This window comes from Martes martes (genome assembly GCF_963455335.1).
Source record: "Martes martes genome assembly, chromosome: 9".
Lineage (NCBI taxonomy): Eukaryota > Metazoa > Chordata > Mammalia > Carnivora > Mustelidae > Martes > Martes martes.
The window spans coordinates 1,100,458-1,119,101 of record NC_137896.1 but is presented as its reverse complement, the minus strand read 5'-3'; the positions used below and the strand labels follow the sequence as shown (position 1 = coordinate 1,119,101).

Sequence of the window (18,644 nt, the reverse complement as noted above, 5' to 3'; positions counted from 1 at the left end):
AGCCAGACTTCAGGCACCAGCTCGCTCCCTTGGCCCAGCTGGACTTTCTCGAAGTCTGATCCAGGAGTGGGGGGGGGCAGGGAGGAGGGACTGCGGGGGGACTGGTGGGGAGGGGGTCTCGTTCCCCAGGCTGTGGGCTCGTGGGGGGGGGTGGAGAATGGCTGCGGTGGCTGAGGATGTCCTAGGATGACCTGATCTCTGCGGCAGGGCGAGAGCTTTCGCGCTTCTCTTGCCTTCCTTGGTAGAATTCACACACACCCCCCATGTGAGGGAGTGAGCAGCCAGTCCACCCCAGCGGTGAGCTGAGGTTCTCGACCGAGTCCGTTTGCTTCCCCGCTCTATCCCTTTCATCGTCCACCCGCCGGTCCCTGTGAGCCCGCGCACCGCCGACGTCCTGAGTTCCCACCCACAGAAATGGAGTTCTTGCAGCCGGGCCGCGCTCGTGAGCCTCTCAGCCATCCAGGTACAGATCGGAATCGGAGTGCAAGCTTTCCCCACCTCCCGCTGATGCACCTGACTAGTGAAAGAAAGAGAGAGGAGAGCGAAGTTCATGCGGTGGGCTATAAATCCCAAAGCAGCATTTCCCAGGGATTCTAAACATTCGATACTCGGCTGTGGGTGGGGCTGAGATCCTGCCAATTCGGTGGGCCTGTAGGTGACCTGGATTTGTGGGAGTCCCCTGGGTGGGCATGGAGGCTCCCGGCCCCAGGTGCTGCCCCCCACCCTGCTGCTCCTGTGCCTTCCCGGGGTGAAGCAGAGTTTGCCTAAACCCAGCGATCCTGAGCTGCCCGAGACTAAAACGGGAACGGTCACACCAGCCTCGGAGGTCGCGTCCATTACCAGCTTTGCTCAGGCCCAGTGGCGCCGGTGCTGCTACCGTCCCCTGCCGGCACCACCATTTGGCTCTCTCTCGTGGTGGGGAGGGCCGGGTCTGACCTTTGCCAGTGATGGATGCCGTGATTGGAGCACTCCGGATAGTGAAACTTCGGGGGAAGGACCCTGGGGCTAGGAGGTGTTCCCAGCCTCGCAAGCCTGGCCTGAGGCTTCTGCCCACGGCAGGACGGGGTACCAGGACGAGAGCTGTAGTGGGCCTGCTCTGGCCCCCAGCACGGGGACGCTCCCCCTCTCTGGGGGTCTTCCTGGGTCTCGGGCAGCCTCGATCCCACTCAGGACCCTGCGGAGGTCACTCAGTTTCTAGGGCTGAAGCTGCCGCTTCTCCAAAGGAGCCCTTCAGTGTGGGGTTGTTGCCCTCTCCACCCCCGGCGGAGGAGCAGGCGGAGAAAAGAGCGTCTTTCTTTTTTGCTAAAAGGTGTGTGTGTGTAACTCATCAGTCCCGGGGATAAATTTAACTCACAGGCCAGCCCAAAAAATGCCACTGGGTTTCTTTCTTTCCCCTGGCTGGCGCCGCGGGGAGGTGTGGGGCGGTGCGGAAGCCCCAGGTGGGCCCTGCTGAATGGGGGGCTTGTGCCTGGCCGGCGGGGCGGGAACTGGCATCCGGCCCGCCGCCCGCCCCGCCCGCCGCTCCAAGCCCCTGCCGCCACCGCCGGCGCCGCTCAGAGCGCGAGCGCAGCCATGGCCGGAGCCGCCACGCTGGTCCTGCTCCTGCTCGGCCAGCTCCTGGCCGCCACCGGGAGCGAGGCACAGGTGAGCGCGGGCTGGAGAGGTGCGCCGGGCTCGCACTGGAGATCGGCGGCCCCGGCGGGGAGGCTGGGGCTCTGAGATGGGGCATCGAGCGGTCCGGCCCCGGGACCACCCCGGGCCTGCGAGTGAGCCTGGAACTCGAGGACCCTTGGAGATCCGGCGCAGCCCTGAAGCCCATGGCCGCCCTCGCCCCCATGGACACCGAGACACCTCAGGAACAAGCCCAGGACGGTGCCCTGTCCTCGCCTGGCCGGGTCGGCCACCGCCACCGGGGAGGCACAATGTCGCCTTTGTTCCCTGAGGCTCCCGTGGGGCAGCGGCCGGCCCCTCCCGGCCTGAAGATGAAAGTCACAGATCCTGCCGGCCCGAGGCTTTGGGGGGTCTCCAAGGCAGGCTTGGGTCAGGGGGGCCCCCGGAGCCAGGCCCCAGCGCCGCTCCTGGCCCAGGAAGAGGGGACACTCTGTTGGGCCGACCCGTGGGACCTGCACCACGGGAGACGGGGGAGGGCACAGCTGCATAACGACCTTTCTCCATTTCAGAAAGTGGGACCTCAAGGACCCCCTGGCCCCCAAGGGCCACCTGGAAAGCCAGGCAAAGATGGCATTGATGTGAGTTGGGAGAGGGAGGGGCCAGGAGGGTTCGGTGGGGTTCTAGTCCGGCCCCAACTTCCCTGAACCCCCAGACCTGATGGGGACAAAACCAAGCCCCACTTCCCAAGGCTGGGACAAAGTGGGGAAGAGGTGTGAAGTGGTTCCTGCTCAGGGTTCACCCCACCGGGATTGTGTCCCCAGAGCAGGGAGGGGTGCTGCGCGGTAGTCTTTGCACTGGAATTGTGGGTATTGAGGTGTGTCTCCGAGTCCCCAGAGGGGCCATGGCAGTGGAGGTGCAAGGCCTGCCCCTCTGGGTGGGTCTTGGAGGCTGCTAGGGGCCGGAGCCGGCTCTGGAGGGGGCTGGGCTGGAGGGAGCTGGCTCTGCCCCAGAGACGGCGTCCTCTAGGGTGTTCCAGGACTATCTGGGCTGAACCCCCAATCCAGCCACCTCCATGAAAGGTGGGGGCCCGCTCCAGGCCTTTCCTCACCTGTAGTGTACTGCGGGAGCATCCCCCCCGCGCCGACTGGTCCTCAGACTCTGAGTCCCCCAGGCCCTGGATGGCCCTGAGTCTCCCACCCACCCCCACTGGAGGACCCGGACCCACAGGGTGCTCAGTGACAGCCCTGCAGGGTGGAGGCAGGGAGGGCTGGGACAGCTCATGACTGGCCCCCACGCCCCTCCCATTGGGGCTGGGTCCCGGCCCCCCGTAGGACTCCCAGGCTGATGGGAGTCAAGTTGAATCTTTCCTTCCGGGGGGGCTCCTCTTAAAAACGTTAGAGAGTGTCGGCTGGGGGTCATGGGTGGGAGGGGGCTGGGGGGTTGCCTTGGGCCTCTGAGAGTCTTGGGGGGCAGCCGCCCTGCATCAGGCAGGAGCAGGAGGCCTCTCAGTGCCCACAGCCACCTTCCGAAGCTTCTCAGGCTGGTGGGTGCGGGTGGGGGGCTGCGGGACCCATTCCCTCTGCCCTCAGACCCTGCTCAAAGGCCTGTGGGCCCTGTAGGGGTGGCGTCCCCGGGGTCCATCTCTGCCTCCCCAGCCCCCACCTCTAGCCTGACCCCAGCGGGGAAGTGCCCCCCAGATGTGCATGAGGTGGGGGTGCTCCCGTGTCATCTCCAGGGGCCTCCTAGGCCCGGGTTATCAGGAGACACTGCTCACATGCGTGGGACTTCCCTTCTGCAGGGAGAAGTTGGGCCTCCTGGTCTGCCTGGGTCCCCGGTGAGTGTCCAGCTCCGGTGAGGGGAGGGGTGGACCTAGAACAGAGGGGTCATTGACACCCCTTCCGCCACCCCTGGCCCCTGCGCAGGGTTACCTGCGGTGGGGGTGGGGGGCTCTGAGGGCTCAGAGCAGGGGCCTGGCCAGGAAGCGGGTGGGAGGGGGCGTGTGGGATTGGGCGGGTCTCTGGGTAGAGGGTCCGGCTTGGACCGGCTTGGAAGCTGTCCTTGGCCAGGCAGGCCAGGTCCCACAGCGAGCCTCCCCAGAGCTGTTCAGGCTCGGGAGCTGAGGGTCCTGGGGCACACTGGCGGTCCCACAGAGGGACCCACTGGCCCTTCGCTGGGGCGGCCAAAGCAGCTGGCCGACAGAGCATCCTGGTGAATGTGCTACAGGTGTGCCGGGGCGGGAGTGGGGGCGGCTGGGGAGGGCCGCCGGCGGGGGCGCGCGAGGGGGGCCGCAGGAGAGCAGCGGGGCGGGCCTCTGGGGGGCGGGCCTCTGGGGGGCGGGAGCCAGTCTCTAGCTGCTGGGCGGGGCCCCAGCTGGAAGGCGCGTCTCTCATTGGTGAAGGCCGCGGCTCTGGGCGGGACCTGCTCTCACGCCTCTGCTCGCCCCCCCCCGCCCCCTTCCTCCAGGGACCGAAAGGGGCCCCAGGGAAGCCCGGGAAGCCGGGAGAGGCCGGGCTGCCGGGACTGCCTGGCGTGGACGTGAGTGTGCCTGCCCCTCCCCCCACCCGCTCCCCTCCCGGGAGCCCCCTTCTGCGCTGCCCCCGCCCCGGGCCCGGACCTGGAGGGGTTTGATCGGGGGCCGAGTTTAATTGCTGTCCTCCAGCTGTGCCTGCTCTGTCCCCGAGGGTCTCCGGAGGTCCCCCAGCAGGGCTCCGCTGGCCTTCAGCCCAGACCCTGCGGCGCCGGCGGTAACGGCTGGCGGAGACCCAGCCGCGCCAGAACGGAGGGGAAAGTGCTACCTGCTCCCGCTTGTCTGGGAGCGGACGCCCCTCCCCCTCGGAGCCCCAGGCTGGCCTCCCGGGCCTTGTAGGGACCAGAGCAGAGGCTCCCAGAGAGGCGGGTCCCCCAGTTGCTCGCCCTTCGGGTGGACGGCGGGCGGCCGGAGCCCAAGGGGCCGCACGCTAGGCCCTTCTCAGCCTCTGGACCCATTTTAGTTCGGAAAGTGCTCTCTACGGGGCCTGTCCTCCCCGTGTGGCCCTCGAGCCCTCCCTCTGGTCTCTCCGCAGGGCCTGACGGGCCAGGACGGACCACCCGGCCCCAAGGGTGCGCCTGGAGAGCGGGTCAGTGCTGCCTGGCGAGTGTGGGTTCCGCTCGAGGGGGTGGGGGAAGCCCCCGGTTGGTGGTGCCACTGGGCCCCGTGTCCGCAGGGAGGCAGAGGGTGCAGAAGTGGGCACAGGGTGGCGAGGAGCCAGCCCGCCAAGCCCCACACTGGCCTCTGGTCACGGTTGTCCTCAGGTTCATACCGGGTCGGGGAGGGGGGATGACCAGGCCTTCCAGGGAAGAGGGGCGGTGGGGGGGTCAGTGGCAGGGTTTCTGGAGGGCGCCCCAGGGCGGCGGGGACACGGGGAGGGGGGAGGTCTCCAGGGCCAGGACCGTGTCCTCTGGACGCAGAGGAGCAGGAGGCACTGGCTCTCGGGGGTCCCCGGGCTTCCTCGGTAACCAGAACCGGGCATGGGGCCCTCCAGTGGGGGCTCCGGGTGCCCTGGGGCTGGGCCTTCTTGTTGGCCTGGCCTACCTGTGCTGCTTTGTGTCCACGTCCAGCAGAGTCTGGACTTTTCTCAGCAGGATTGTTGACAAAAGACCTGTCCCGGGCCCCTGGGGCATCCGGGGTTCCCCCTGGGCCTCAGTCTTCTGTAAAATGGAGACCCCCCTTCAGAGGGGGGGAGGGGGACAGCTGTGTTCTTGGAGACCTGGGGGCCCTGCCCGGCCCCTGACACCCTGGTTTTCTTCTCCAGGGAAGTCTGGGACCCCCGGGGCCTCCCGGGCTGGGGGTGAGTATCGCTTCCCCTGCGGCAGGACGGACCAGGGTGAGGGGGGCCCTCCGCGAGCCCTGGGAGGCAGTGTCCAGCTCTCTTGTCCCTGGGCCATGCCCTCTCTCTCCCCCAGGGAGGGTCGTCCCCTGAGGGCTTGCTCCCTGCACCCCACCTGTCTTAGGGGAAGGGGTGGGTTGGCAGGCAAACCCGTCCTGTCCCCGGCGAGTTCTGACTCAGTGCTTGGCATTGCAGGGCAAAGGCCTCCCCGGACCCCCAGTGAGTACTGACCACCCTCGCACCCCACCCCCCAGCGAGCCCGCAGCACACAGGGCTAAGCTGGCTGCCAGGTCCCAAACCAGGGCTGGGGTGGTCCTCCTCGGGGGCAGACCAGCGCTGTGTGGGGTCCTCAGAGCTCTGTGGGTGCAGACCCCCGTGTCTCTCTCCCCCCACCCCCCCAGGGAGAGGCAGGAGAGAGTGGCGTCCCAGGTGGAATGGGTCTCCGGGGCCCCCCGGTGAGTGGCTGCCCCAACCTTGCCCCATTGCTTAGAGCAGGGGCCCTGCCTGTCAACAACCAAGGGCTTCGTCCCCCTTTCTCCTTCCCTCCCCTCCCCCTACTTCTCCCTCCTCCTCTCCCCCCTTTTCCTTTCTCTGTGGCCCGATAGTAGCCCTGATTGACCTTCAGGGACAAGGAGAGCCTGGGCTTTGGAACGCACCGTGGACACCAGCACCAGGCCAGGGCGGGGGGAGGCCGGCAGAGTGGGGGCGGCCCCGTAAGGGCACAGGGGAGGGAGGCTTCTCTCTGGAAGTAGCCGGTTACCTGCCCTCAGGCGGGGGCTGGTCCTGCTCCACCTGACGTCATACCCCCCCCCCCCAGGGACCCTCTGGACTACCCGGCCTCCCTGGCCCCCCAGGACCTCCTGGACCCCCTGTGAGTATGGGGCAGGGGCCCCGGAGCTTCTTGGGGGAGGTGCCAGGCACAGTGGGCTTGACTCTCCTGCCCCCCCCGGGGCCCTCAGCCCCCAATCCACGCCCTGTAACTCCCGTCCACTTCCCGGATGTGCGTGAAGCCCAGGGCTGTGGTGGCGGCTGGGTCAGCTGACATGGGGACGGCAGGGCTCGGGCCTGGTGACCATCCGCCCCAAAGGCAGCTGGAATCTGTCCTTGTGGGAGAGGCAGGGCCTGAGCCCCCCGGGCAGGCCTGTAGGGGCCGGGGGCGGCTTCACAGTCAGATGTCTTTGTGTTTCAGGGCCACCCGGGGGTCCTCCCTGAAGGCGCCACAGACCTTCAGGTAGGCGCTCGCAGCCATCTGTGAAGGGGGCTGGGGTGGCCCACCCCACCGCCCTGGGGACCCATGCGGAGAGTGGCCTGTTCCCCACCCACAGGAGGGCAGGGGTGCGGCCTGTGCGGGCGGCGCCGGCTCTGGGCACAGACTCCCCGCACCCTGGCCGCACGCTGCCACACGAATCTGGGCTGAGAGACGGGATTGTAAATGGGCCTGGGCCTCCGTGGTGCGGCCACATCCAGAGTGCCCAGCCACACGTGGCCAGTGTCTGCCACCCCGGCTGGCGCGGACACAGGGTGTCCCCAGCACAGAAGGCTCTGGGCTAGTATCCGGGACTCCCTTTGCTCTCCGTCTCGGAGGTGTGTCACTCCTGGAAGCAGAGCAGCACGTCCGGGGTGGCCCCGGGTCCTTCTCCGCGGCGCGTGGCTGTTGGTGGACGGGTCAGCGTCTGGCTGGCGTGCAGAGGTCTTGTGCTCCTGAAGGAAGCTGCCCCATCTGGGGTCCAGGGTGCTCGACCAGCTGGTGTCCCAGAGGGAGATTGTCCAGAATCCGGGGAAGGGCCCGGCGGGAGCAGCAAGGGCAGAGGTGGACGGTGCCGGGTCTGTGCCGGATCAGCTGTGGAATGATCTAGAAAACCCCGTGCCGTCCCGGGGCTTCACCATGCCCCTGGGTGTGGACATCGCATCTGCGCCTGCAGGACACCTGTGCACGGAGGAGAAGCCCGGCCTGAAGTTGCCCGCAGGGAGCACAGGACTCAGGCCCCTCTGTGAAGCCGGTAGCCACTGTGGCCGGATGTCCGCTGAGAAAGGGGGGGCGGCTCTGAGCAGGAGGCCGCGAGGGGCCAGGCCGCCGAGAGCCGGCTCCGGGCAGGCCTCCCTACACCCCGCACCCACACTGAATGAGACCCTGTCTGGGGTCCCAGGAGGCCCCGGTGTGGCCTGTGGTCCCCTTCGCTTGGTGGAACCGTCCCTCCGAGGGCCCCTGGGATCTGAACTCGGTCGGGTCCAGGGCTGCCTGGGCCAGGGCTCTGACTGCTCTGTCTTCCAACAGTGCCCAGCCATCTGTCCTCCCGGCCCCCCCGGCCCCCCAGGAATGCCGGGGTTCAAGGTGAGCGGCGGCCGGAGGGTGACTGAGCCCCTTCCACGCCCCACAGGAGGAGGCAGCCTGGTCCAACGTGGGCCTCGAGATCCCTAGGGGACTTGGGGGGACACAAGGGTCCAGAAAGTCTGCCAGTCCTTCCAGAAGGAGAGGAGGGCTGACTTCCGGCCCAGCCTGGGGGCCTCGCTCTGTCCGCACCCCCGTTCCACAGTGGTAACCGGTGGGCACTGGCGTGGCCACCGGGACCGGGAAGCCCTGCCCCTCTTGACCAGGCCTCAGTTTGCCACCCGGGCTGGCGGCCGTGCAGGCCCCTGTTCAGGGCCGCTGGGGGTGGGCTGTGACTTGCCGCCCACCGCTGGCTTTTAGGGGCCCACCGGCTACAAAGGGGAGCAAGGAGAGGTCGGCAAGGACGGCGAGAAGGTGAATGAGGGCCCTGGGGGGTGGTGGCTGGAGGGAAGGGTGCTCAGCTGGGGCCGGGGGCCGGGCGGGGCCCCACGGGTGGTGGGGGCGAGGGAGGGAGCGCTGGCTGCATCTGGGGTGCACCGTGCACAAGGCCTGTGTGGGGCCCGGCTGGTCAGAGCCAGGTGAGCTGGGCCAGGGTCCCCGGACACACCCCCGCCTGCCGGGTCTCATATGGTTCCCTGAGCTCAGGCGCCCCCTCCCCCAGGTGGATGGAGGCCCCTGCCCTGCCCCTGCGGCCGCTCCCGTGGAGGGTGTGTTTGTGGTCACCCGCAGGCTCCAGGGAGGCCGGCTGCATCTCTAGCCAGTGAGGCCACTGCGTGGGCGGCAGAAGGGCCCACGCCAGCCGGGCAGGGGTGTCTGGGAAAGCCTGGGGGCCTCTCTGGCGGAGGGTCAGGAGCCTCAGGAGGCTGTGAGTGGGGCGATGGCCCCCACGGCGTGGGCTCGGAGCGGGGGGGCAGTGGGCTCGGAGAGGTGCCGCAAGAGCCTGGGCTGATCCTGCTCGTACCCCTTTACCTCCACTGCAGGGCGATCCTGGCCCCCCTGGGCCTGCTGGCATCCCAGGCACTGTGGGGCAGCAGGTGAGGAGGGCGGGGGGGCTGGACAGGGGTGAGGAGGTGGGATCGGAGCCCCTTGGACTGCCTAGGGCTGCAGGGGACGGTCAGCCAGGTGCCTGTGCAGGGAACCGGCCGGGGTCCTGCGTCTGCCAGGCTGCAAATCCCAGCACCCCCCCCTCCCCCGGGCCTGTGGCCCCATCTCCTCCCACCTGTGGCCCCATCCCCCTCCCCCATCCCCGCTCCAGGGCCTATGACCCTGCACTCCCCCTTTGCCTGCGGTCTCCTCCTCCTCCTCCTCGCCTGCCCCCTCCAGGGCCTGGCCTGAGGTCAGGTGCTCTTAGGGAAGACTGTAGGGCCCTCAGTGGTTCCCCGGGGTATGCAATCGTGGGGTGGGGGCAGAGGCTGCTGGCCCAAGCCCTGCCTTCCCAGCTCTCTCCCCACAGGGACCTCGGGGACTTCGGGGCCTGCCAGGGCCAGCCGGACCCCCAGGGGATCGGGTAAGTCTGGCCATCTCAGATCAGCCCAGGCTGTTGTGGGAGGCCACCTTCAGGAGGGGAGGGGCTGGGGGGGAGGCCCTGGAAGATGGGGGAGGAAGAGGGTTGGGCCTCTGGGTGGCCAGTGGGGAGGGGCCTGCTGGGGGCTGTCTGGTTGGGGCTGCTGGAGCTGAGATCTTTCTGGATGGAGCCAGGTCCTCGGAGGGACGCTGGCCAGGCTTCGGACAAGAGTCCCAGATACTCCGCTCTGCCTCACAGGGTCCCATTGGATTCCGAGGGCCGCCAGGGATCCCAGGAGCCCCGGGGAGAGTGGTATGTGTGCATCTGGGGGTGGAGGGCAGCCAAGGCTCTCTGTCCCCCGTCCTCCTTCTCCTCCGCGCTCCGGTGCCTCCCCAGTCCCACTGGGCTGCGCTGGGCTGGCCCTTCCCAGGACTGAGTCCTCTCGTGGGCCCATAGCCCTGGGCACATCTGAGCAGGTGGCAGTGGGCACACCTGGGGGGCGGGTTGAGTTCGCCGGAAGAGTTGGTATCTTTCTGTCTGGACACGCACGGGATGCGGTCAGCCCCTCTGGCCCCTGTGGTCCTCGGCAGCATCGGTCCTGCACCTCTGACCACTTCTGGGGCCCGGTCTGGTCAGTCTCCCCGCAGTGTGGCTCTCCAACCTGCTCGAGTTGTTAACTTTCTGTTCTCCCCACCCCCCACCCTTCTCGCCCCCTGTCGTTTCAGGGTGACAGAGGCGAGAGGGGCCCTGAGGGTTTCCGCGGCCCCAAGGGTGACCTTGTAAGTAAGAGAATCTAGCTTCTCTGGGTCCTTCCTCCAAAGAGCCTGATCTAGGGGGGTGGGGGAGGACACCCAGATGTCACGTGCCAGGGTGGGGGGCCTGCCCTTTCCTGGGGGGTGCATCACTGGGTAACAGCTTGGCCTGGCCTGCTGGGTCCCAGGCAGTTCTCCAGGGGGCTCTAACGAGCTCGTGTCTGGCAACTGACATGAACATGGGATGCGAAGCTGGGTCCTGGATCCACAAGCCTTTCCCCTGGTGTCGGGACAGGCCAACGGGGCTGTCCCCCAGCCCTGAGCACGTAGGCCCCCGGAAGTCCACTGTCCCCGACGCGAGCCTGCCTGGGATTGAGGGGCAGCGCCCAGGAGGAGCTTTCTCAGGCTCCCCCCAAAATGCAGCCAATTGTGTGTCTTTTAGGGCAGGCCTGGTCCCAAAGGCGTCCCTGGGGTAGCGGGCCCGGGTGGAGAGCCGGTGAGTTCCCACGGCCGCCCTGGCGCTGGGCGGAGGCTGGGTCCCTGAGCGGAGCACGGCGTTGCTACCCGACCGTCCCCACCCCATCCCCTGGAGAATCTGTCTCCTCCGATGACGGGGCGCCCCTGGCATCTTCGTGGCGTGGGGGGCAGGTGGAGGGTCTTGCGTGCCCCGTGCCGTCCAGGCCTGGAGCCAGGAGGGTTCTGAGGGTTCTAGGGCGCTCAGCCCAGACCTGAACCCCCTCCCCGCCCCAGCCTGCGAAGACAGGCCCCCCGGGGGCTCCTCCGGCCCCCTCCTCTGGGAAAGCAGGAAGGGCACGTGAGGGAGGCCGTGTGCTCTCCTCCTGGCTCCCAAGCCTGTTCTGTCACCTGAGACCCAGGCCATGGGGGAGGTCCCTGCGGGCATGTGGGCCGCAGCCTGTGGGGGCCTTCACGCTGTCCTTGGCCCCTTGCCATGCGCCAGCAGCCCTCGGCTGCAGTCTGAGGGCTGCCCAGGTCACCGTGTGGGGCGGGGCGGCCTGGGGTCTGCTGACACAGTGCGGGGACTGGGGAGGAGGGGGAACGTGGGGCACAGCAGTCCTCACCCCGTCCCCCGTCCCCAGGGTGTGCCAGGCAAGGACGGCCGGGATGGTGTGCCGGGACTCGACGGTGAGAAGGTTGGTGTCGGGCCGGTGGCCTGCGGGGCGGGGGATCTGCGGGGGTTCGGCTTCCTGGGCCTCAGCAGCCTGTCCCCCGATCTCCCCCAGGGAGAGGCTGGTCGCAACGGTGCCCCAGGAGAGAAGGGTCCCAACGGGCTGCCGGTGAGAGCGTGGGCTTCCTTCGGTGTTCTGGGGATGGGGGTCCTCTCCCCTGGGTCCCTGAGCGGGGGCTTGTGCAGGGGAACCCGCCCTCTTTGGGGTGCTCTGCTGCGGGCTCGGCAGCCCTGACCTCTGACTCGTGCAGGGCCTCCCGGGACGAGCAGGGTCCAAGGGCGAGAAGGGAGAACTGGTATGTGGCTTCTTTGTCCTGGTGGGTGGGCGGGGGCAGCGGCGGGCCGGGATGGAGAGGTCGTGTGGGCACCCAGGGCTCTCCCGTCCTGTGCAGGGCCGAGCTGGAGAGCTGGGAGAGGCTGGCCCCTCAGGAGAGCCTGGCATCCCAGTAAGTCTTCCCACCTTCCCCACCCCTACCCCACCCCCCAAGTCCACGGATGCTGCTGACACCGGCGCTCCCCTTCTCCTTGTGCAGGGAGACGTCGGTGTGCCTGGGGAGCGTGGGGAAGCTGGCCACAGGGGCTCGGCGGTGAGTGAGGGGACGCAGGGTGGCCCAGGGGAAGGGCGCGGAGGCACCGCCATGTGACTGGGTTTCTGTGCAGGCCGGGGAGGCCTTTTGGGTGCACCCGTGGGCTGACCCCATGAAAGCCGAAAGACGGTGAGGGCCAAGCCCAGCTGGTCCGTGCTGGAGACCTCTGTGCCGAGGGACTAAGTCGCCACACATGGCCGAGGTCAGCAGCCCGGCCTCGGGCTCCACGAGGTGCTGCCCTCACCTCCCATCCCCTCCATAGACGGACAGAGGGATCGTGAGGACGCCGGCCCCACAGCCCTGGTTGTGGGTACCTGGCTCCCAAGACTGAGGCGTGGCAGCTGAGGGGAAGACCGAGCTCTCCAACCCCAACTGCCCCCCCCCCCAGGGCTCTCACATCCGTCTGCAGCCCCTGGGCCTGATGCCCCGCGTCCCCGGGGCGGGCAGAGCAGGACTCATTCCTTCCTTTTCTTTTTCAGGGGGCTCTGGGCCCACAAGGCCCTCCTGGAGCCCCTGGTATCCGAGGCTTCCAGGTGGGTGAGGTTTGGGGCCAGGCTTTATGCCCAGTGAGCCCAGGGGGGCCTGCTGGGCGGGGAGCGGTGTCCCCGCCAGGCTCCTCTGTGGGTGCTGACAGGCTGGGTCCTTGTCTGTAGGGCCAGAAGGGCAGCATGGGCGACCCTGGCCTGCCGGGCCCCCAGGGCCTTCGAGGTGGCACGGGTGACCGGGTGAGTGGCTGTTCTCTGTTGGGGGGTCCCTGCCCCCATTCTCCATCCCGAGGACCCACGCGGTGGGCCTGCCCGCTACTGGCGGGCCCCGCGGAGCCCAGGGGAGGCCCAGGGCTGCATGTTTTGGGTTTTCGAGGGTTGCTTGACGCACTGTAGATAAGCGAAGCCCCGGCTCTAGGCACCGTTAGGCCTCACGGCTTCTGACCGTCCCGGGGGCCTCGTGCCTGTCGGGACGTTTGCTGTAGGGTCCCTGTCGTCTGGGGACGGTCAGGGCAGCCCGGAGCCCTCCTCAGATGTGTGCTCAGGGTCCCACGATGGCCGGCTGGCCGCCGGACTTCACCGCGGGTGGGAGGCCGAGAAGCTGCAGGGGGAGGTGGGGGGGGGGCACGGAAACCACGGCCTGAGGCCGGACCGGGGCCCTTCATTAGCCTCCAGGCAGGAAATCCCAGGCGTCAGGGGCTCGCCAAGCGGGTCGGGTCCTCCCTGGGGGCCGGGCCCACCGGCTTTGAATCTCCCCGCCCCTCGGCACCCGCGGCCTTCAGCGTCGTCGGGGCGGCCACATCTCTGCCCCTTGGGCAAGTTCTCACTCTGCTGCTGTTGGAGCCAATGGACAATTTTTACTTCCATGTTTTCTGGGCGATCCTGGCCGTTCCTCCAGACCTGTCCCCTGTCTCAGGTCCTCTGGGAAGGCGACAAGCGTGAGCTCTGGGCGCTGTGACCCGGCAGTTCCCCGCGGGCAACGACCCGCACGGCCCGTGGTACTGGGAGCGACACCAGATTTGAGGAGGCCTGTGACACAGTCACGGCACCGTGGGTGCGCTGCTCCGGGGCCCCCAAGACGGTTTTTCAGGAAGGTTCCAGAGATGGGCATGCGCAGAACTGCCACGGACAGGACAGGGAACCCGCCCGGGGAGGACCTGCTTTCCCAGCCCCGCTGTGCTCCGCAGCTTGGAGGGGGCCGCCTCAGGGATCCCCGAACGCCCTCTAACACTGACCTTCTCTGTGCCAGGGCCCAGGAGGAGCCGCCGGCCCTAAGGGAGACCAGGTGAATGGGCGCCCAGGGGTCAGGTCCCTTCTTTTTCCCTCTCTCCTTCATCACCTGCGCTCCCTCATGCCCTCTGAGCCGAGGGGACCGCCCTGGACCCCCAGCCGCAGTTCACAGGGAGGGTGTGTTCCCGCTGACCTTCCGGGAACAGGGCCTTGTGAGGGGGGAGTGGAGTCTGGGCCCCAGGCCTGACTGTAGAAGGCGCACTCTCTCGGGAAAGGCTCAGGGGCCAGGCCTGTGACCTCCGGGGGCTCCTCGCCCTCTTCGTACTGGTCGAGGGCCTGGAGTGAGCCGCAGCCCCCTGAGATGCCGCTTGGCAAGAGAGGGTCCGTGTGTCCTGCCGATCTGTGCAGTCAGCCGGCGTCCCCACCCTGGGCTTAGGGCTTGGGGACTGGCGCCCGAGCTTGGAAAGCCGCTCTCTGACCTTGGGGCGTGTGGTTTCAGGGCGTCGCAGGTTCCGATGGCCTTCCTGGGGACAGAGGAGAGCTGGTGAGTAGGATTAAATCGGCCTCACTTTTGTCAACAGCTGAGAATAAATTAGTCCCATTTGCGGGGTGGGGGTCCAGTCTGCAGCTCCGGGCAGCGTGGGGAGCCCCGGGGACGCTGAGGCTGCGGGCCCCGTGGCTGTAGCCGGGACAAGCTCGGCTGCACGTGCGCGCACGCGCATGCACGCGTCCGTCCGCCTAATTCCTGGACGAGTCTGACCCGCCGCCCGGCCCCCGGCTCCCGGCCCTGGCAACCCGATGGGGGCAGCCGTGCCTGCCTGCTGGGAGCCCCTCAGGCGGGGCCCGTGGCCCTGCTCGCGTGCGGCTCGGAAGCTTCCAGAGGGCGAGGCTGGAGGAGGGCCTGTAGGCACAGAGAGGTTCAGACGTGCGTTTCGAAAGTGAGAGGACGATGGAGACAGGAACAAAGTAAACACGCGTAACAAGACGTGCCGAGCGGCTACTGAAAACACTCGTTAGGAAAATAAGTCACAAAAACGTCCGTGCGTAGGACACAATCCCAGCGAGAGAAGAACCACTCAGGAGGGTGAAAGGAAGTCGCCGCTTAACGTCCCGAGGCAGCCCCGAGGGTGGTTTCTTGGCGGTTCCCCACCTGCCCCCACGCCCCCGCACTAGCCCGGCCCTCTGGAAGCGAATGCCCGCCGGCTAACAGCGTGCGGACAACCGCTCTCTTGCAGGGTCCCGGTGGTGCGGTCGGACCCAAAGGAGAGGTAAGTGGCCGCCAGCTGTTCCAGCAACAAAGTCCGAAGGAGATGCCGGGCCGGCCTGCTGGGGTGGGGGCAGCAGCTGCTGGCTGCTGTGTGCTCCAAGCTGCCTCGTCCTGTTTCCCTCTAGTCCGGCAGTCGAGGGGAGCTGGGCCCAAAGGGTATCCAGGGTCCCAATGGCACCAGTGGCGTCGAGGGCCTCCCGGGCCCGCCCGGCCCCGTGGGCTTCCCAGGGGTACAAGGTGTGCCTGGCATCACCGGGAAGCCCGGAGTCCCGGTACGTCTTTTCCTCTATTGAGGGTGGTGTTCGCCCGCCTCGGTCACTTTTCCGAGACCGATGTGGGGCGGGGGACCGCGTCTACGGGAGCCGGCCTGCCCCCAGTCTGCTGCCGCACTGACGGGGTGAATTTCAGGGGCGAGAAGCCAGCGAACAGCACATCCGGGAGCTGTGCGGAGGGATGCTCGGTGGTGAGTGGCCTCCACCCCTGCGCACGCCGGCCTCCCCCACCTCTCCCCTACCTGGGGGGGGGGATAGTCTCCATCTGCGCCCGGCAGGGGCTCCCTCCCCCAGGCTTCAGCACAGGCGGGGGCGCGGGGGGCGGGTCTAGAGGTCTGGGACACTGTCGGCAGGGACGGAGACCTGCGCCTTCCAGCCTTTACGGGCAAAGCGGCCGGCTCTTGGCCACTTTGCGCCACGGGATTTGTAAGGAGCTCCCCCAAAATGAGCACCTCCTCCTGGGCACGTGGGAGAAAATGGAGCGGTGTCAGGGCCGCGCCCCGAGGAGAGTTAGGGGCAGCTCGATCTCCCCCCCCCCTCAGCGGACGGCCTTTGCTAGTCCTCCTCGAGTAAATGCTTGCATCTTTGTTTTTCTAAAAGAACAAATCGCACAGTTAGCCGCCCACCTGAGGAAGCCTTTAGCGCCCGGATCCGCAGGCCGGCCTGGTCCAGCTGGGCCCCCAGGTCCCCCAGGACCCCCGGGCTCCATCGGCCACCCCGGTGCCCGAGGGCCCCCTGGATACCGTGGTCCCACCGGAGAGCTGGGAGACCCGGGGCCCAGAGGTGAGTGGGCCGCGCCGACCTCTGTGCAGCCCGGTTAACCCCTTCTTCATGCCGCGGGCCCCACGGACACCATCAGAACAGCGGTCGGGGCGGGGGTAGACAGAGAGGTGAGGGACGAACAAGCAGGAGCCCGTTCGCACTTAACCGCATCCACCCCTGAAAAACTGACGCACGCGAACGCTTCTGTTGTAAAAGGCAACAATCACACAAAACTCCCTCTTAAGCACTGGGAAGTACAATGTAGAAACCAGACGGCCTCATGGCTGGGCCCCGTTGCTGACAGGGTCCGTCCAGGTCCCCGCCGAGCCGCAGCCGCGGGACGCTCGAGCCCATGGACCGGGCCTTGTGGGTAACACGACTGGGAGCTCGTGGACACTGGGCTTTTCCAAACCGGCCTTTAACAGCCACTCCCGTCCGAGTGTGCACCGCGTCCCGCCCGCATCCCGCCACCGAGCCTTCTGGCCGCAGTTCTGCGCTCGGAGCTCGGCCTCCCGGCCCGCGCCGCCTTGCTGATCCGGGGGTTCTGTTTCTAAGAAACAGCATAAGAAACCCGTTCCTGAGAGAAACTTAACTCTGTGGTTCCTCTCTTCATCGGTGAGACAAAGTGTACTGCAAGTCCGGCTCTTCCGGAACGAGCGGGGCCCCTGCCCTTGTATTCGAGAAACTCCGAGGCTGAACGGTTTCCGCCCTGGAGACAAACACGTCTTCGCAGACGCCGTGTCCGTCCCGAGGTCACGGTCACCCGGCTTCGCGCGGCCGCGGGGACGGCTGCGGGCTCTGAGCGTCTCCGGTGCCGGCTCGGGGCACGAGGCCTTGCCGTCATGCAACGGAAGCCGGGCGGGTTGCTCCAAGCGGGGATCTGAAGGCCTTTCGGCCTGTTCCGAACACCGTTCCGAACGGGCCTCCGTCGCGCTCACTCCCGGGGGTCGTGCTACTTCTCTGAGAGTGTTTTCGCTTCAGGAGAACGCTCACCAGGCGGAGCCCTGCCCGTCACAAGGCGGGTGACAGGCTGGCGGGTCCCTCCTCGAACCCCAGCCGGGTCCTCACGTGTCCGGTGCTTTCCGGCAGGGGCTCCGGGAGACAGAGGAGACAAAGGCGCGGCGGGCGCGGGTCTGGACGGGCCGGCTGGGGACCAGGGGCTGCAAGGTGGGTGCCTGTCACCGGCGGCTTTCCCGGGGTGTTGGGACTTGACCCGGGGCTGCATCTGGGTGGGGAACGTGTGTCACGACGTCTTTCTCTGGGCGAAGCCATCTCAGATGGTCGGGAACAGTCAGGAACCGTCCGACCCACCCGTCTGAGCTCGGGCGATACCGGGTCCGGGAGGGTCTCGTCACGTAGAGTCGGTTAGTTTCCACTCGGTGAGAGCAGGCTGGCGTCTAGGTCGGTTACGTTCCAGAATTCCCTCCGAGTTGGCCCACGTGTATCCTGAGTGTTTAGTGTCCAATGAGGAGCCCCCCCGGCCCCACGGTGAGCCTGGGCCAGCCTCAGAGGACACCCGAGTCCCCTCGCACAGCCTTCCACGCACCCCCACGCCGTGGGCCGGGCGCAGACCACCTTCCAGTCCTCTCTGAGCGCCCAGAAGGCCTCTCCTCTGCTGGCCCTTGAGGCCGCACCCCTGCTCCACGCCCCCCCCCCACCAGCTGCCCTACCCTGCTCCACCTGCCCTGGGGGCCCGTCCCCAAGGGGGGCGCCCCACAGGGCTCCCGCACAGGCCATGCTCACCGTCCCCTGTCCCCGCTCACCAGGCAGCCCCGCAGCCCCATCCCCGCCTCTGCTCTCTTCCCTCGGCTCCCCGGGAGCCCTGCTCGGGTCCGAGCCGTGGCGCTGGGGACAGGCCCCGGGCCCCACCTCCTCCCCGCCACGTCCTCTGCCCTCGTTCTCCCCCCCACCCCCCGCACAGTCTCTACTAAGCCCCACACAGAAGGGCGAGGGGCGGGAGGCTCAGTGGCTGTTCTAGGCTTAGGTCTACACTCACCTTCCTGCTGCGTCTCCAGGACCGCAGGGCGTGCCTGGCGTCAGCAAAGACGGCCGAGATGGGGCCCACGGCGAGCCCGGGCCTCCGGGCGATCCTGGCCTCCCCGGTGCTGTCGGTGCTCAGGGGACCCCCGGCATCTGTGACACCTCGGCCTGCCAAGGAGCCGTGATGGGAGGCGGCGGGGAGAAGTCAGGTTCTAGGAGCTCCTAAAACATAACCAGAGGAAGGGAGAAGGTGATGCAGACACTGGCGGGGAGCCCGGGAGGATGCGAGGAGCGGCAGCGCTCGGGGGGCGGGGGCGGCGACACATGGCATCCAGACGGCCCTCACGGCCCTCCTGGCCTGCGCCTCGTGTCCTCAACGGCAGCGACCAGACACTTGGTCCCCGAGAGGGTCCTTCGTCGACCTGTTGTCCGGAGCCATCCCTAGCGCATTTACAACTGCCCGTCAGCGGTCACCGCGCACCTCAGACACAGGCCCGGGTGCGCCAGCTGGACCCCAGCCCCAAGAGGGGGACAGGGCGCACGCATGGGAGGCCTGGAGCGGCCGCCTGTTCACACCGCACTCGCGTGAGGACTGAGAGCGAACCCCAGTAAGACGGCAGCCGGACCCAAGCCACCCCAGTCTAACAAATAAAGGGTTTCATGTACGGCTGCCCCTCCACATGGTCTGGTCTGATTTACCTGCTGCTTTTGTGTGCAAACTGTCTCTGAGTGAGTGTTGGCTGAAGGTGAGTCTGTACCGCGAGAAAACCCACCATTACCTGTTGTGATAAATAAAGCCGCTCGTGAAAACCT

The 18,644-nt window shown here is 67.6% G+C and overlaps 1 protein-coding gene across 1 annotated transcript in view; it reads left to right on the top strand.

The window, feature by feature from the left end:
- COL9A3 (collagen type IX alpha 3 chain) overlaps positions 1-18,644 on the top strand; it is a gene marked incomplete at its 5' end in the record, with an annotated part of 20,176 nt that extends 1,532 nt beyond the window's left edge. The window contains 33 exons of the mRNA XM_080814719.1: positions 413-463; positions 656-867; positions 1,529-2,249; positions 3,410-3,445; positions 4,075-4,146; positions 4,674-4,727; positions 5,403-5,438; positions 5,673-5,696; positions 5,879-5,932; positions 6,295-6,348; positions 6,667-6,708; positions 7,753-7,809; positions 8,167-8,220; positions 8,787-8,840; positions 9,260-9,313; positions 9,569-9,622; positions 10,036-10,089; positions 10,505-10,558; positions 11,160-11,213; positions 11,304-11,357; positions 11,500-11,544; positions 11,641-11,694; positions 11,782-11,835; positions 12,315-12,368; positions 12,489-12,560; positions 13,570-13,605; positions 14,050-14,094; positions 14,786-14,818; positions 14,943-15,089; positions 15,226-15,280; positions 15,690-15,872; positions 16,941-17,018; positions 17,867-18,644. Coding sequence (XP_080670845.1) covers positions 413-463; positions 656-867; positions 1,529-2,249; positions 3,410-3,445; positions 4,075-4,146; positions 4,674-4,727; positions 5,403-5,438; positions 5,673-5,696; positions 5,879-5,932; positions 6,295-6,348; positions 6,667-6,708; positions 7,753-7,809; positions 8,167-8,220; positions 8,787-8,840; positions 9,260-9,313; positions 9,569-9,622; positions 10,036-10,089; positions 10,505-10,558; positions 11,160-11,213; positions 11,304-11,357; positions 11,500-11,544; positions 11,641-11,694; positions 11,782-11,835; positions 12,315-12,368; positions 12,489-12,560; positions 13,570-13,605; positions 14,050-14,094; positions 14,786-14,818; positions 14,943-15,089; positions 15,226-15,280; positions 15,690-15,872; positions 16,941-17,018; positions 17,867-18,057 — 2,892 coding nt within the window. The 3' untranslated portion in view covers positions 18,058-18,644. The remainder of the gene's footprint in view (positions 1-412; positions 464-655; positions 868-1,528; positions 2,250-3,409; positions 3,446-4,074; positions 4,147-4,673; positions 4,728-5,402; positions 5,439-5,672; positions 5,697-5,878; positions 5,933-6,294; positions 6,349-6,666; positions 6,709-7,752; positions 7,810-8,166; positions 8,221-8,786; positions 8,841-9,259; positions 9,314-9,568; positions 9,623-10,035; positions 10,090-10,504; positions 10,559-11,159; positions 11,214-11,303; positions 11,358-11,499; positions 11,545-11,640; positions 11,695-11,781; positions 11,836-12,314; positions 12,369-12,488; positions 12,561-13,569; positions 13,606-14,049; positions 14,095-14,785; positions 14,819-14,942; positions 15,090-15,225; positions 15,281-15,689; positions 15,873-16,940; positions 17,019-17,866) is intronic.